Source organism: Stenella coeruleoalba, assembly GCF_951394435.1.
Source record: "Stenella coeruleoalba genome assembly, chromosome: 14".
Taxonomy (NCBI): Eukaryota; Metazoa; Chordata; class Mammalia; order Artiodactyla; family Delphinidae; genus Stenella; species Stenella coeruleoalba.
Genome location: NC_137160.1, coordinates 23,251,316 through 23,266,172, shown reverse-complemented (window position 1 = coordinate 23,266,172; position 14,857 = coordinate 23,251,316). Strand labels below are relative to the sequence as shown.

The 14,857-nt window shown below is 49.7% G+C and overlaps 1 protein-coding gene across 1 annotated transcript in view; it reads left to right on the top strand.

Annotated features, from left to right (window-relative positions):
• Positions 1-14,857, top strand: part of MAPK4 (mitogen-activated protein kinase 4) — a 177,495-nt gene that overhangs the window by 89,105 nt on the left and 73,533 nt on the right. The window contains exon 2 of the mRNA XM_079942913.1: positions 12,631-14,076. Coding sequence (XP_079799039.1) covers positions 13,531-14,076 — 546 coding nt within the window. The 5' untranslated portion in view covers positions 12,631-13,530. The remainder of the gene's footprint in view (positions 1-12,630; positions 14,077-14,857) is intronic.

The following is a 14,857-nucleotide window of genomic DNA, read 5'->3' as shown; positions in this document are numbered from 1 at the left end:
CAGTTGAAACAGATTCTAAATTAAAAACAAGTTACATTGTTGCTTGAAAAAAGAAAGAGATTTTTGTCATTGATTTTTGTCATTTTTGTCATAATATAAAGGCTTACAAGGTAAGAAGGTAAAAGCAACCTTCTTCCCACCTAGGAGGTTCTTATTGATGGGTGGGTAGCACTTCCATCCACCACCCCCGGTGAGCAGGGGAGTCAGTCCTTTGCATCCATAAAACCATGCCATTTTATGTAAGAGACTTGAGCATCCTCAGATTTTGGTATCCACAGGGGTTCCTGGAACCAATCCCCATGGATACGAGGGGACGACGGTCATCTCTCTCTGCTTACTCCGAGCGAGAGGTGACCAGTGCTGGAGGGGGCAGCTCCTTCCCGCCACCCCTTCTTACCATCTGGCCTTACCTCCTCCCTCATGTTCTGGAAGGCAGCTCTGTCCACCATGCCCACCCAGTCAACTGCCTTACCTACTCCTTTGAGCCCTCATTTGCCCTGGCCCTATAGCATTGGTAGATATTGAGGGCAATGTCTACCCAGTAGCCTTCCTCCCAAAGGGTGGCTTGGAAGCTGGATCTACCTTTAAGCCTGGGAGTGGCTGAGCCCTTCCCCAGGCAGCCCCCTGCCCATACCCATCGGCTTTTCTCTTGTTCCTGGCACCTGAGAACTCCAGCATAACAAGGACACAGAGCCTGGTTTGTGCTGGTTTTTCAGAACTCATCAAATCCCAAGGTTCGTTTATCTGGAGTCTGCAGAGAATGGGAGAGGTGAAGGAATGCTTCCCTACGTCACTGTCCCACCCAAATGCTTACACTGTGTTGGCCTCGGTGCCAGCCTGATCCAGGTTTCCAGCTCATGACACTGAGCTGGTGAAATCCAGTTCCTGCCCAGGACCCCCTGTACCTGGGAGAGCCGTGGAGTTGGTGGCTGCTGGCACGATTATGTTTGTCAAGCTAATGCGCTGTATTGTGTTGGTCATACTGCTGCTTTTGTCAAGGTTCCAGCATTTTCTGCAATGAGGACTTTATTGATGTGTGTGTCTAAGGCTCCCGGGCTGTGAGGACGGTCTGTGTGTGCCAAGTGCTAACAACAGCCCAGCGACTCAATAAGGAGGCAGGAGTGGCCTCTGGGAGTGGGGACAGGATCCCTCTTTCTTCCTGTTACCCTTCCTTCTCTCTCCTCATTCTTACTCTCTTGCTTCCACTGCTTTCTTTCCCAACCTTCCTCCACTCCCCTCCCAGGCACTGGAGCCATCTGTCTTCTTCTCCAGGGAGTTCATGATCCATCGGAAGGCTGATCACTTCCTTCCTTCCCCCTTCTATGTCCGGTGGGGTTTGATGTCACTGACCATCGAACGTAAGAGGCTTATTTGCATGTGGAATCCCTCACAGGCTTGTGGGAGTTCATTGTTCCAAAAAGGCAGTGACACTCCCTAGTATCTCTTCTGCTAGAGCGAGGAGGAAAATGAAAAACAAGTACCCCGTCAGCACATTTCCCCTCCAATGGGTCAGGTTCCTACAGCGTTATCTCTGTGGCATGGGGTTCTGACTCTTGGGGTCTAATAAGCTTTCAGTGAAGGAGGCACTCACAAGGAGAGCGAGGAGAGGGTGACGGATACATGGAGGTTAATAAGTGAGAGCAAATGGCCTCACCATGATGGACTTGGTCAGCCCCTTGGTGAGATCTTAGTCTGTTCAGGCTGCTACAACCAAACCATAGACGGAGTGGCTTATAAGTAACAGAAATTTGTTTCTTATGGTCTGGAGGTTGGGGAGTCCAGGATCGGGGCCAGCATGGTCGGCTTCTGGTGAGAGCCCTTTTCAGGATTGCAGGTGGCTGATTGTATCTACATTGTATCCTCACATGGTACAAACGGGGTGAAAGAGCTCTCTGGGGTCCCTTTTATCAGGACTCCCATTCATGAGGGCTCTATCCTCATGATCTAATCACCTCCCCAATGCCCCACCTCCTAATACCGTCACATTGGGGGTTAGGATTTCAACATATGAATTGTGTGTGGGACACAGATACAAACATCCGGTCCATTGCAGTGATTCATTGTAGATTCACTCCTAGACGCTCCATCCTGGGCTGGGTGTCTCAGTGTCTTCTAGGTCATAAGAGAAGACAGGGATAATTTAGCCTAAAGTTCCCCTCATCCTGCCCCCTGCCAAAAAAAAAAAGACTCAGAACGATTGTGCAATGGCTAGTGAACCAACACTCACTTCTTCCCATGCAGAGGCCACTCACTCTTGGAGGACTGTGAAGGGATGAGAAAGGGTAACAGTTCCGACCCCCTAGAGCCCAGCTAACATCACTGTGGAAGTGGTTTAATTTTAGTATAATTGGTTTGTGGTCGTGACTTACCTCCAATTTGTGCGAAATACTTTTGGAAGTATATTCAGATCACCACCCTGTTCTGACTCCCACGAGTAAGTGGGGAAGCATGGTTATTCCCACTTCACAGATTAGAAACTCCTTGCTAGAGAGCTCCCAGGCAGTGGTAGGACTCGAACCCAGGCCTCCTGGCTCCCAGCCTATGGCTTTCCTCCTCAGCTATGGCAGTCCCGTGTGGGCCAGACATTGTTGCTGTCACCTGAGCTGTCAAAATACCACTTCTTCTGTCACTTGTGAACAGGGAGATGCAATCACCAGGAGAGGGGACATTTTTTCTGCTCTATGAATGATTTCTTTGTACCTCTGAGTGCAACCCCTGTCAATGATTAGCCTCCATGAGAGTAGGAGGGAGTAGTGTGTGATATATTTGCTGGATAATGGGCCAGGAAACTGGGTGAGAAGCAGACCAGTGAAAGAAGTCAAGAACTCTATGAAATTTACTTAAAGGGACTGCACTGCACAGAGGATTTGAGTCAAAAAAGACTTGTGAAATTCTCACATCTGGTTGGCATCTCTAACAGGGAGGAAAGAAGTGAGTTTCACAAATTTGAATTTGTAAATGGTCCTCTGGAGCATGGGGCTTCTCAGAATGCATTTGTTCTGCCCAAGTATTATTTAATTATTGAGTAGGTTAGTAATTAGGCACTGGGGCTGGAGTGATGCCCATGAAGGGGTCCCTGCCCTCACCAAGCTTCCAGTCAAACACTGAAGACAAGCGATTAAAGCTGAAACAAAAAGGGAGAAAGTGATATGAGAGGGGGAGGTGAAGGACACAACCTGACAGATAAGCTAGTCTGGGGAGGGAAAGGAGTATCAGGGAAAGCTTCCTGGATGAAGGGGCATTTAAACTTGTACCCAAAGGATGAATAAGAATTAGCCAGAGGAAAAGGAGGGGGAACAGCATGTGTGGAGGCCCAGAGGCAAGAGAGAAGGTGACATCTTCAATGGGCTGAAAGACATTTTGTATGGCTGGTGAGTAGAGTCAAGGAAACTATGAGGTTAGAGGCTGAGACCTTTAGAAGCGATGCCAATTTCCAAGATGACTTAAAGGAGGAAAGCAAATTCTTCTTCTCCAAGGAACTGGGGAAACTAGAAAAACAAAAGCAAGCACTGAAATGTGAGAGGGATGGGGGTGGGACCCCCCATGACAGAAGTCCCCATGGGAGATGACAGAATGCACTGGCGTTGCAACCAAGCCTGGGTCAGGAAGCGGGCTCAACCCCTTTCTAGTGTGTGATCTTCAGAAAGTTGCTTGCGCTCTCTCAAAACGGAAGGAAGAGGAGGAAACAGGTGCCTACCATGCACAGATCACTGGCACAGTGTTCATTCATGTCAGGGAATAGTTCCCCACAGTGTGCTGTGAAAGTTCAAACATCACTGGACGTGTGTCACCGTGCCCAGCACATAGTAGGTCCTCGATAAATGCCAGCTGAGGCAGACCATGTGCCTGGAAGTGACTTTCTCATGAAACCTGGGCTCACAGAGAGTAATCTCGGAATTTAGGAAGACACAGTGGCCCGTGGGCACTCTGCAGTGGGTGCTAAAGCAAGTGTGGGAGAGGGCTTCCCTGGTGGCGCAGTGGTTGAGAGTCCGCCTGCCGATGCAGGGGACACGGGTTCGTGCCCCGGTCCGGGAAGATCCCACATGCCGCGGAGCGTCTGGGCCCGTGAGCCATGGCCGCTGAGCCTCCGTGTCCGGATCCTGTGCTCCTCAACGGGAGAGGCCACAACAGTGAGAGGCCCGCGTACCGCAAAAAAAAAAAAAAAAAAAAAACAACAATGTGTGGGAGAAATGAAAGATGCAGGCTCTGCTTTTGAGAAGCCTAGACCCTGGCTGGGATCTCTACCCTTTAGAATACAGTCCGGACAAAGCAAGCCCCAAAGAGGCTCACCTTATTTAGCCACTTAAGTCATAACTGTCCTGATTTAGATATTGAAAGAGGCCCACATCTTCTGTGATGCCAGGTTTCCTTCCTTTAAAAAAACAGAAAAGAAAGAAAAATGAGAAGTTTCCCTTTGCGTCTACAAAGGTCAAATGTAGGATTGTCTCAAATCAGAAGGATTTAATCGCTGGCACACACTCACACCCTCACACACTGGTGATCCGAAAGTCGGACTCCCAGCCTCAAGCCTAGGCAGGTACAGCTCCTGCCCCCGTGCTGTTCCCGTGGCGACCGGCACCCGCACCCCACACTCAGGGACCCAGACTGACTGCCCGCCCCCAGCTCTGCGCTGATGTGGGCATCAGAGCTCCAAATGAGGCCTCCGGAATCTCTCTCTGTGCTATTTCAGTATTGTTGGGAGGCTTGGGAAGCCTTTGTTCTCCCTGGTGGTTACGTAATTTTCAAGAGAAAAAGGCAGAGGAAAGACTGAACTGAATACGCCCAGAGTTTGCTTTTGGGGGAGGCAGTAATCCCAGAGTCTGATGTTCTAGCTGCTCGTTTTTTCCTTCCAGCCCTCTGTAGCTCTCCTCCCATCCCCCCTCAGGGAGATGAGGATAAAACAGGTTCCCCTCCTGTTTCTTACTTGGTGGCACCCCCACCGGCATGTTCTGGAGGAAACCGTATAAGGGAAACAAACCAGGGCCAGTGGCCTCGCTGCCTCAAAGGGACGTTAAGGGAGTTTGCACATCTCAGAGGCGGATGCTCACTGGGGCGCCTGTCACTGGCTCCCTGCTTGAGACACACATATTTTAGGCCAAGAAGTGCTTTGGGCCTGAGTTGGTTACTGTCCTGCCGGCTGGTGTATGAAGGGGATCCCGGGACCTCAGTTGGAGTGGTCCTGGGGACAAGAGAGGCTCGGGACACTGCAGCCTGAGCTGGCCTCATGGGTGATAACACTGGAAAGAACCATCTGCCCGTGCATGTGGGTTTCCACAAACAGAAGGGGCTTCCAGACTCGGGTGCCTTACTGCCCATGAACACCTCCAGCCTGTTTCCCTGCTGGGTCGGGGGAGTGGTACTTCACTTCAAGAGCTGGAAGACCAGGAAGAGTTGTTTCTCCTGATTCCTGGGGGCCCCGATGCTAAAAATCAGAGGTAACACAGTGATCACTGCCTTGGGACTAGCAGTCCTCTCCTTGGTGGGGAAACGCCTCCTGGTCACCTCTCCTCTGGGGCTTGTGTGGCATCGTTGCTTGAGCCCCTTGCTTTATCTCCCACTCACCATGGAGGGGTTCAAAAACTTTCTGATCTGCGCCTCAGGGGGCACATTTTTTAAATTTGTCTTTCCATTTGGGTTATACTTTGTCATAATCCTAATCTTACCGCACAACGTAGCCATTCCTGTGTCCACTGCTATTTATTTCTGGAATCCTCACTGTGTGCCAGACACAGAACTCACCCCCGGGGTTAAGTCAGTGAAAAAAGGGAGGTAAGATTCCCCCACCGCCACCCCCTGCAACAACACTGCTGACTTCCCAAGGTTCTGTCTGGCTCTGGAATCTGATGGGCTCTAAGCCCATCCAGTAAGACCCAGGACCCCATGCCCAAAGCCTCAAGATTTCAGGCCAAGTTTGCATCTTTTCTATCTTGGACGTGTCAAGAGCCGAGGTCTCTGCGTCCCTCCTCTCCGTTAGTTACCTATTGTCTATAATAAATACCTCCGTATTTACTGGCTTAAACAGCATTTGCTGTCACACAGTTTCTGTGAGTCAGGAATCCGGCCACAGCTTTTAGCTGGGTGCCTGTGGTGTAAGGTCTCTTGTGAGCCTTCAGTGGGGCCGTGGCCACCGGAGAGGGCTGGAGTCCTCTCAAGCTCACTTTGGGGAAGATCCGCTTCCTGGCTCACTCATTTAGTGGCCAGCGGGCCTCAGAAGATCCCGTTGCAAGAACTCACCCGGGTCTCCCCTCAGGGCTGCCTCATGACATGGCCACTGGCTTCCCCCAGAGCTATCACCTGGGATGGAAGCCACAGTCTTCTCATAACCTGATTCTCAGAAGTGACATCCCATTATTTCCGCCATATTCTGTTCCTTAGAAGTGAGTCAGTAAGTCCACACAGGCTTAGGGGAGGGGATTCCACAGAGCTGAAGCCAGGAGGCGGGGACCATTGGTGGCGGTCTTGGAAGCTGCCTTCCCCCTCCTCCAGGAGGCTTCTCTGACTGATCTTCCTGGGCCTCTTACTGCACTTGCAGTGGAACTATGAAGTTGGTCCCCAAATATTCTTGCACTGTTGCTGTCATTGTTATGTGGTCCTTCTCTCCCTATAGGAATATAAGCTCCTTGAGGTCAGGAGCCATATGTTCTACATCTCTTTATTTCCCACTTAGACCAACCATATACCTAGCAGGTTACTATCAGGTGGACAGTGACAGCTTCAGGTTAAAAGGAAAAAGACAGTAAAAATGTCTTACACAAAAATAGAGCTCGACCATCTCACTTGGCAAGAAAGCTGGAGGCAGGCATTTCCAGGCTTGGCTCCGCGATGTCTACAAGGCCCCATGCTCATCTGCCAGCTCTGGTGTGCTGGCTTGGTCTCCAAGCTTGTCCCCACATGGTGTGGCACCAACACCACTTCTTCCTACAAGTGCATCTAAGGACAGGGAGTAGGGGAAGAAAACTTTTTCAGTGAGGCCCCTCTAGTGCCTTTAAGGCTTATTGTCCAGAACTGGCTGCTATGATCACCTCTAAACTACCCATTATCAAAGGGGAGTTGGGATAGCACGATTGACTTAGATTCATGGCCCTCAGCAGGGATGCGTGTGGGAGATGTCATTGCCCTCTAGGATTGTGGCTGTGTGTGAGGCTGTCACAGGAACCAGGGGGCGCTGTTGGCATTTAGTGGAGCAAGGCTGGGGTTGCTAAACTTTTGGCGATACATACCCTGTACCGTATAGCTCAAACAAATAACTCTTCTGTGCAATTGCCAATACTGCTGGAGACTGCTGCTTCGGACCAGTGGTTCTCAACTAGGGGTAGTTTTGTGCCTTCTGCACTGGTGATGGTTTTCACTGTTTAGGGACATTTTGGTTGTCACAGCTGGGGGGGTGCTACAGTGCATCTGGTGGGTAGAGGCCAGGGATGCTGCTAAACATCCCACAGGGCACAGGACAGCCCTGCAGCTGAGAAGGACCTGGCACAAAATTTCAATCATTCTGAGGTTGAGAAGCCCTGGTTTAGACCCATCATCTAACCATGAGTCAACCCTGAGTTGGCCTCAGCTGCTCAATGGCTGACCCAGACTTGGTTTCCGTTCCTTTGGAGGAAGTGGGAATGGTTCCTGGGCAGGTGACCAGTGGCAGCTACAGGACCAGCTGGGAGGATGCTCAGCTCAGCTACCCTCTAGGATGGCCAGTCCCTGCAGCCAGGGCCTCTGGCATCTGAGGTTTACAGTTAAAGAAGAGGTCAAGTACTGGTTGGAAAGCAGGGTTATGGCTGTTTGAACTTGGCGGAGGTTTTTTGTTGCTGTTGTTGTTTGGGTTTTTTTGTGTGTTGTGTTTTCTTTTTGGTTTGGTTTAGTTTTCCTTAACTGTTAGTCTCATTTTAATGTTTTATTTCTCAATTTTTCTTTTTATCAAATGGGCTAATTAACTGTGATCTCCACACTGAAGCTAAACAGAGGCTGAAAAGGCAGCTGGCTGGCTTGTGCTTTAGTTTGAGAAGAACCACACGGTGTGCATCCCCCAAATTTGTCCTTCACTAGTCCTGGGAAGTCACATTGGGTCTAGATGGTTCTTGGTGGGAATCACCTACTTGGGCTCAGCTAATGGGCTACAGTGATGAGAAGTGTGGGCTTTGGAGTCAGACAGACCCGCGTTTATACCCCAGATTCATCACTGGCTACTTGTGCGACTTTGGGGAAGTCATTTCCCTGTGGGGGCTTCATGGGAGAATGATATCAACCTCATGGGGTTCTTGTGAGACCCAACTAATCAGTCCCTTGGCCCAGAGTGAACCCTCCACGTGTGTAGTTACCCCATCTTCATAGTGTCATCTTCACCAGTTCCCCAGAAAGGCTCTGTTAAGATGCACATGGGGTTTGGGAGCGAGGCCCGTCAACAGCACCATAGAATCGCAGAGCTGGAAGGTAGCTTGTGGAAAGCAGAGAGCTGGGTCCTGAGGGCACAAAACCTACAGATGAGCTGAACTAAGCCTGGGTGGGATCCCAAGCCCAGGGTTCCTCCCGGGGAGGGCAGGCGTGGGATAGTGCCACTGTGAGGGGCAACCGGGGCTGGTAGTAGGGGATTGAGTCCAGGAGAGAGGAGACGGTGCAGAAAGAGCCGGAAAGGGGTCCGGTTACCACACACTTCAGTGCCTCCTTGGGAACAAGCTAGAGGGCATTCCTACACAATCTAGAGCAGGGGTCTAGAGCAACTTACCCCCTGGCCCAATCCAGCCCCCCACCTATTTTTGTAAATAAAGTTTTATTGAAACAGAGCCATGCCATTCATTTGGGTATTGTCTGTGGCTGCTTTTGTGATACAAAGGCAGGGTTGAATAATTGTAACAGAGACTGTCCTACAAAGCCTAAGATTTTTATTCTCTAGCCCTTTATAGGAAAAAAATTGCCAATCTCTGGTCTAGGGACTTCATTCACATAGACTGCAGCAATTAGGATCACGGAACTTCGAGTCAGACAGACTTGACTGATATGAATGGTACTACCTGGAATTGTGCAGTGTACAGCCTGTTCAACTGTAAACGTCAGCCCTGCCAGGGAAGGTTTTCCTGCAAGTTTTGGGGTGCTCAGGAGAGGGAAGAAAGCAGTATCTGGGAAATGTCCTCCAATGCTGGAGGCCTTAGTTCCTGCTGAAAGCCACCAGCCTGAGGTTTGGGAGGATCAGAGCGGCAAAGGAAGTGAGTCTAAATTGAGACTCTCCAAAGCCGCTTTGTAAACTACAGCCCCAGGAATCCCAGAAAGGGACAGTTGGCACACACCACCAATCTCTGCTTTGCCTCCACATGTTAAAAGGCTGGATGCATGAGAGGATAATTAACTGGCCTCAAATAAGAGACTGATGGAAAGTTGGTGAGAAATCAGTGGAGAAAAGAAGCACAATTGCTAGGAGTCCTGGGGTAGAGATTTCTACTCCTGTGTTTATTACGATGTTCACCATGGAATTGTGGGAGCCTTGCTGCCCTTGGAAGAGTTACATGTGTTCTTCTAGCTGACTGTCATTTGAGCACAGCTGAACCCATGACCTTTCCGCCTCTCAAGGTGAATGCCAGCTCCCTGGTTCCAAATCACACCTGTGATTCAGAGCAGCTGTGAGTCACCACCCCTAAATGGAGAATGACTGTGCTTTGCCCTGAGATGCTGCATCACACCAAGAGCTGCCATACTCACTCCTCTGCCCAGGTGGGCACATCCAGATGCCGGATGCGCCCCTCTCCAGGGCCGATGGGCCCATGCCTCTTGGTACACCATGCAAGAAAATAGCCCTAATCCGAGACTTCTTAGGTAATTGGCATTTCATAATCAGTCCACCTGTAGGGAAAGGCAAAGCATTTACGGTAGAAATTATAGAGGAATGATAGGGGAAAACTTAGAAAATAAGCAGGTTTGAGAAGAGATGAATAACAGTAAACTCAAATGGGAACAGAGAAATGGTCAGATGAGGGCTGCCTTGTTCGTGTTGAAATGCTAAGAGAGGCAGCATCTAAGCAGATGATACTGAAGTTCAGAGATATTGGTTTGTCTGAGCAGTTGGCGCTTGTTGTGTGAAGATCCCTGTTGCAATGAACACGTTGCATTGGGGCAGCGATGGAAAGGGGAGGAGGCTGACCGTCTAGGGAAGGTAGGCATCACGGTTTCGTAGACATAACAAATGCACCTCAGGTAACTCCAATTCACAGTTATGTTCTAAGCACTACTTTGTGTCCTGGGCTTGAGAAACTTAAAGCCTAGTTGAGAGATGGACATGTATAAAAAGTTAAGTAACAGCCCAGATTAGTATATGGTAAATCAGAGAGGAAGTGAGACTTCATCTGGATTTGGAATGATGGACAGGAATTTAACAAGTGGGGAAGAAGCAGGATAGTTCAGGAACCAGAAAGGTGCAAGCAAAGAAGCAGGATGGGAATGAAAAGAGTGTATTTAGAGCCCATGAGGATGGTGGATTGGCTGGAATCGAGCCTTCCCAAGGGGACGGGGTTCCTGCTGATAGCATGTTGGGCAGACCACTGAGACACACACACACACACACCCACACACACACAGATATTTCCTCCCCCTGTGAGAGGAAGAAGAAAGAGTTTTAAAAATAAAGCCCCTCTTAATTATCCACAGATTATCTGCACTGCAGCTGATGTGGAACAAATCCTGCCTTCAGCTTGCTGGTGATGTCATCTCCCTGCTTAGGTGCTCATTCCTGTCTCTGTTTACAGCCCATTGGGAGCCGGAAAGGGAAGAAGGCTTCAGCATCTCCCCTTATAAAGCAATATATAATTTCCTCTGTTTGCTCTGCCCTTGGGAATCAGGCCAAGTATATGGGTAGAAAGTGAAAGGTGTTCCAGTTTAGTTTCTGTTACCAGACTTGGGTAGCAGGAGTTGGAGGAGGGATGGAATGGGGTCCCAGGTGGCTCTTTTGTTCCCATAAATTAGGTGTCCAGGTGGACTTCACAGCACAGGCCATAGACAGGCTCAGTGGGTGGTCCCAGCACTGTCTCTAACTGGCTAGGAATCCTCAGAGTGAGTGGTATTCATTTATCAATTCATCAAATGTTTACTGACCCTGTCTATGCTAGAAGCACTGAGCTGGTGTTCCCTGAGCTTCAGTGCCCTTATCTGTAAAGTGAGAACTCAGACTAGAATCGTAGTCTCTCAGTGGAGATGCTGGCGTTTGGGGGTGGGTGTCAGTTATTCACTGATAGTGATGCTTGGCAGGATGATTGGCAAATCTGGCCCTGCTCATTAAAGGCCTGTAGTGACTCCTCGTCAGAGCAGCTAAGGAAGGCAGGACCACCCCCAGTTGAGGGCCACAGGACTTGTTTGTTACAATTATTTCCCAGTCTTAAGTTCTGATTATTTCGCTGCTGGGCCTGATAAAAACGTACAGAGTAGAATTGCTGAAGATTGATGAAACATCAGAATATTAGGTACATCTTATTCAAGCATAAGGGAATTTTTAACAATAGCAACAACAGGTAACATCTGTTGAGCAATTACTATGTTCCAGACTCTTGGTAAATTTCTTTCATCAGTAGTCTTTAGAGGACATCTGATTATTTACTATTTCAGATCATCTCTGTCCCCTAATTTGCCCCCTTGGTTTTAGAACATTGAGTTGACTGTTGTTTTGCTTCATTTATCATTTGCAGAGTTCAGATGTGAAAGTATCCCTAGAGGGGACCCTACAGGATTATGGGAATTAAGAAGCAGCCCTGGCTAGATTCAGTCCTAGTGTTTGTTCTCTCTGTGTGTGTGGACTTTATAAACTTATAAAACCTGTCACTTCCTTAGAAGCTATGATATTGCCTTTACTTCAGAGGTCTGAATTTACATTGCTAGTTTTGCCATTTTTTTCTCCCCACTTAGGTCCTATGCCTGTAATTTGAGTCAGCAGCCACCAGGGAGCAGTCAGGATATGATTTGACTCATTGCTTTGAAGAGCTAGGTTCCCATTATCAAAAAGAATACAATTCACCATGCCAGCCCTGGTGTCATGCTAAGAAGTCTGTGCCCTGCTTTGCTGTGCAGAAAATCCCTATTCCAGGGGGGCAATAAAATTTCTTTATAATCTGGTATGTATGCTTATGCTGCCTACATGGGCAGCAAGAGATACAAAGTAATTAAATCTCAGTGCATGGCAAATTCTCTCAAAATAGTCAAAGACATTTGCAAAAGAAGGAAGAAAAGGGGTCCAAGTAGAAAAACAAAATTATTGATCCTTTATTTTCTGTCTGCAACTAGTTACTTTTTACTCTCACCCTTCTCAGCTAGTGCTGCTGTGTATGTCTGGAGAGCATAACAAATGATTTTCACAAAGGTCAGAGCTGATCATTGCCACCCACAGTTTGTGCATATTAACCTTCAGGGAGCAGGCATTTACATAAAAGTCATACCAGTTGATGATCTTATCAAATCAATCCATCTTCTCTCCCTTCCAGGGGAGCGCCGCACACAGCAGGCGGTGTGGCTGGGCAGTGCAAAGCCTGGAATCCCCTGAGCAAGCAGTGTTTCAGCTGGCTGGACAGATCAAATAACACTTGGGCTGGTTAACAAAAGACACACAAGTGGGAAGGTGCTGGAAGCTGAAGTGTGGAAATTTACCCAACATTGTTTCTTTGACAGGAAAGGAGACTTGGTCTGAAAGATGCTGCATTCCTGCCAGCCCCTCTGGATCCAGCAGAACACTGTCTCATTCAAGGTAGTATGGATGAGGGGGTGACAGAGGATGCTGCCCACATCTGAAGCCTCCAGAGGATCCTGGCTGGACAGCTGAGCTGCCCTCAGGTCTGGGACTTCAGGTGTAACTTGGTGTAGAGCTCATGAAAGGCACTTGGATTTCTCCAGCTTTCTTCACCAATGCTCAACAGACTGGTTTGGGTTTCAGAATCTAAGAGGAGCTGGTAGAAAGGAGAGCTGGCAGAGGTATAAAGAAGTCCCTACAAGCCTCTAGAATCCATTGTTGGGATATCTTCATACTGCTCGGGACACAGAGGGCAGCTCCCAAGCTGCTGAAGGCTGTGATACGACTGAGCTTTGGACCATTGAAAGTAAAAGAACCCAGCTCAGCAACAGCACCACATTTCAGCAAGAAGGAGCCTCTTTTAACAAAGGATTTAAAGGGGAGAGTTTCTGCATCTCTACTTTGTGGTCCATCATGATGGAGAACTTTACGTTCACATAGATAAAGAGACTGGTTTTTCTTTCCAATATGCTATATTTGAAAGAATCATGAGCCATTCTAAGCTTCCAGGGAGGCTCAGGATACATAGGAGTTGGTGGACAGCCTTCCCAGTACAGGTTAAGGAAACAGTCTGAGCCTCCAACTTCTGCAGCTCAGCGAGTATGGACATATGCCACTCTTGTCTCCAGGGAGCTGGTGGCAGTGACATCACCCGGAGAAGAACCATCCCTCACCCTTGGGACTTGACAGAATGAGGTGTGCTGGGGAAGCCACGAGCTGGGACTTGGCCTTTCCTGACTGCCCCTTCATCCCATGGTCAGCCCCTGACCACTGAGCCAACGATGGCTGAGAAGGGCGACTGCATCGCCAGCGTCTACGGGTATGACCTTGGCGGGCGCTTCGTTGACTTCCAACCCCTGGGTTTCGGCGTCAACGGGCTGGTGCTGTCGGCCGTGGACAGCAGGGCCCGCCGGAAGGTGGCCGTGAAGAAGATCACCCTAAGCGACGCCCGCAGCATGAAGCATGCACTCCGGGAGATCAAGATCATCCGCCGCCTGGACCACGACAACATCGTGAAGGTGTATGAGGTGCTGGGGTCCAAGGGTGCCGACCTGCAGGGCGAGCTGTTCAAGTTCAGCGTGGCCTACATCGTCCAGGAGTACATGGAAACCGACCTGGCGCGCCTGCTGGAGCAGGGCACGCTGACGGAGGAGCATGCCAAGCTCTTCATGTACCAGCTGCTCCGAGGGCTCAAGTACATCCACTCTGCCAACGTGCTGCACAGGGACCTGAAGCCCGCCAACATCTTCATCAGCACGGAGGACCTCGTGCTCAAGATTGGGGATTTCGGGTTGGCGAGGATTGTTGATCAGCAGTATTCACACAAGGTATGTCTGTCCAGAACGGCTGATACGGGTGGTGCATGTAATCCTCAAGAATGCTCAGTGTTCAAGAGGGTATTCCTAGCTCCCGTGGAATCAGAGGACTGGGGTCAGTATTTGGGGGAGGCTGGAGGGTGCTAGAAGGATCACGGGGCTGAAGTTGTTGCTGGGGGAGCAGGGAAGTTCTGGTTCTTAGTCTGGTCTGATGGTTCTGGCCACTAGTCATGGCTGTGACCGATGACTCAAGGCCGTACAAGAAGGGTTGGATTCGGTGATACGGCTCTAAACTCTATGGCTTTAAAATTGTGCTGCTGGGGAGTTCCTTGGTGGTTCAGTGGTTAGGATTCCGGGCTTTCACTGCTGTGGCTCGGGTTCAGGCCCTGGTCGGGGAACTGGGATCCCACAAGGCATGCGGCGCAGCCCCCAAAAAAAAACAAAAACGTTGTGCAGCTGGTGAATTGCCTCTAGCACCCTCTTCTTCCTGCCATCCCCCTAACCACCTACCCTGCCTCCTTTCTGCTCGGGACTCCCTGGGAGGCTTCCTGCCCCTGGAATCTTTTGCTCTGGCTCATCTCACCCCCTCCTCCCATCAAAGCTGCCCCACTCTGTGTTCCATTCTCTCTGTCCGTGGACGGAGGCATAAACGGTGAATCTGATCAACTAACTCTCGGTGTACGTTATCCAGCTCATGGCTCGGCTCTCCCAGGCCCCTGATGTCCTAGCCCCCTAGTGTGACGCTACAGCCACAGGTGCTGACCCCCCACGGGGTGGGCGGCTAAACGCTCCA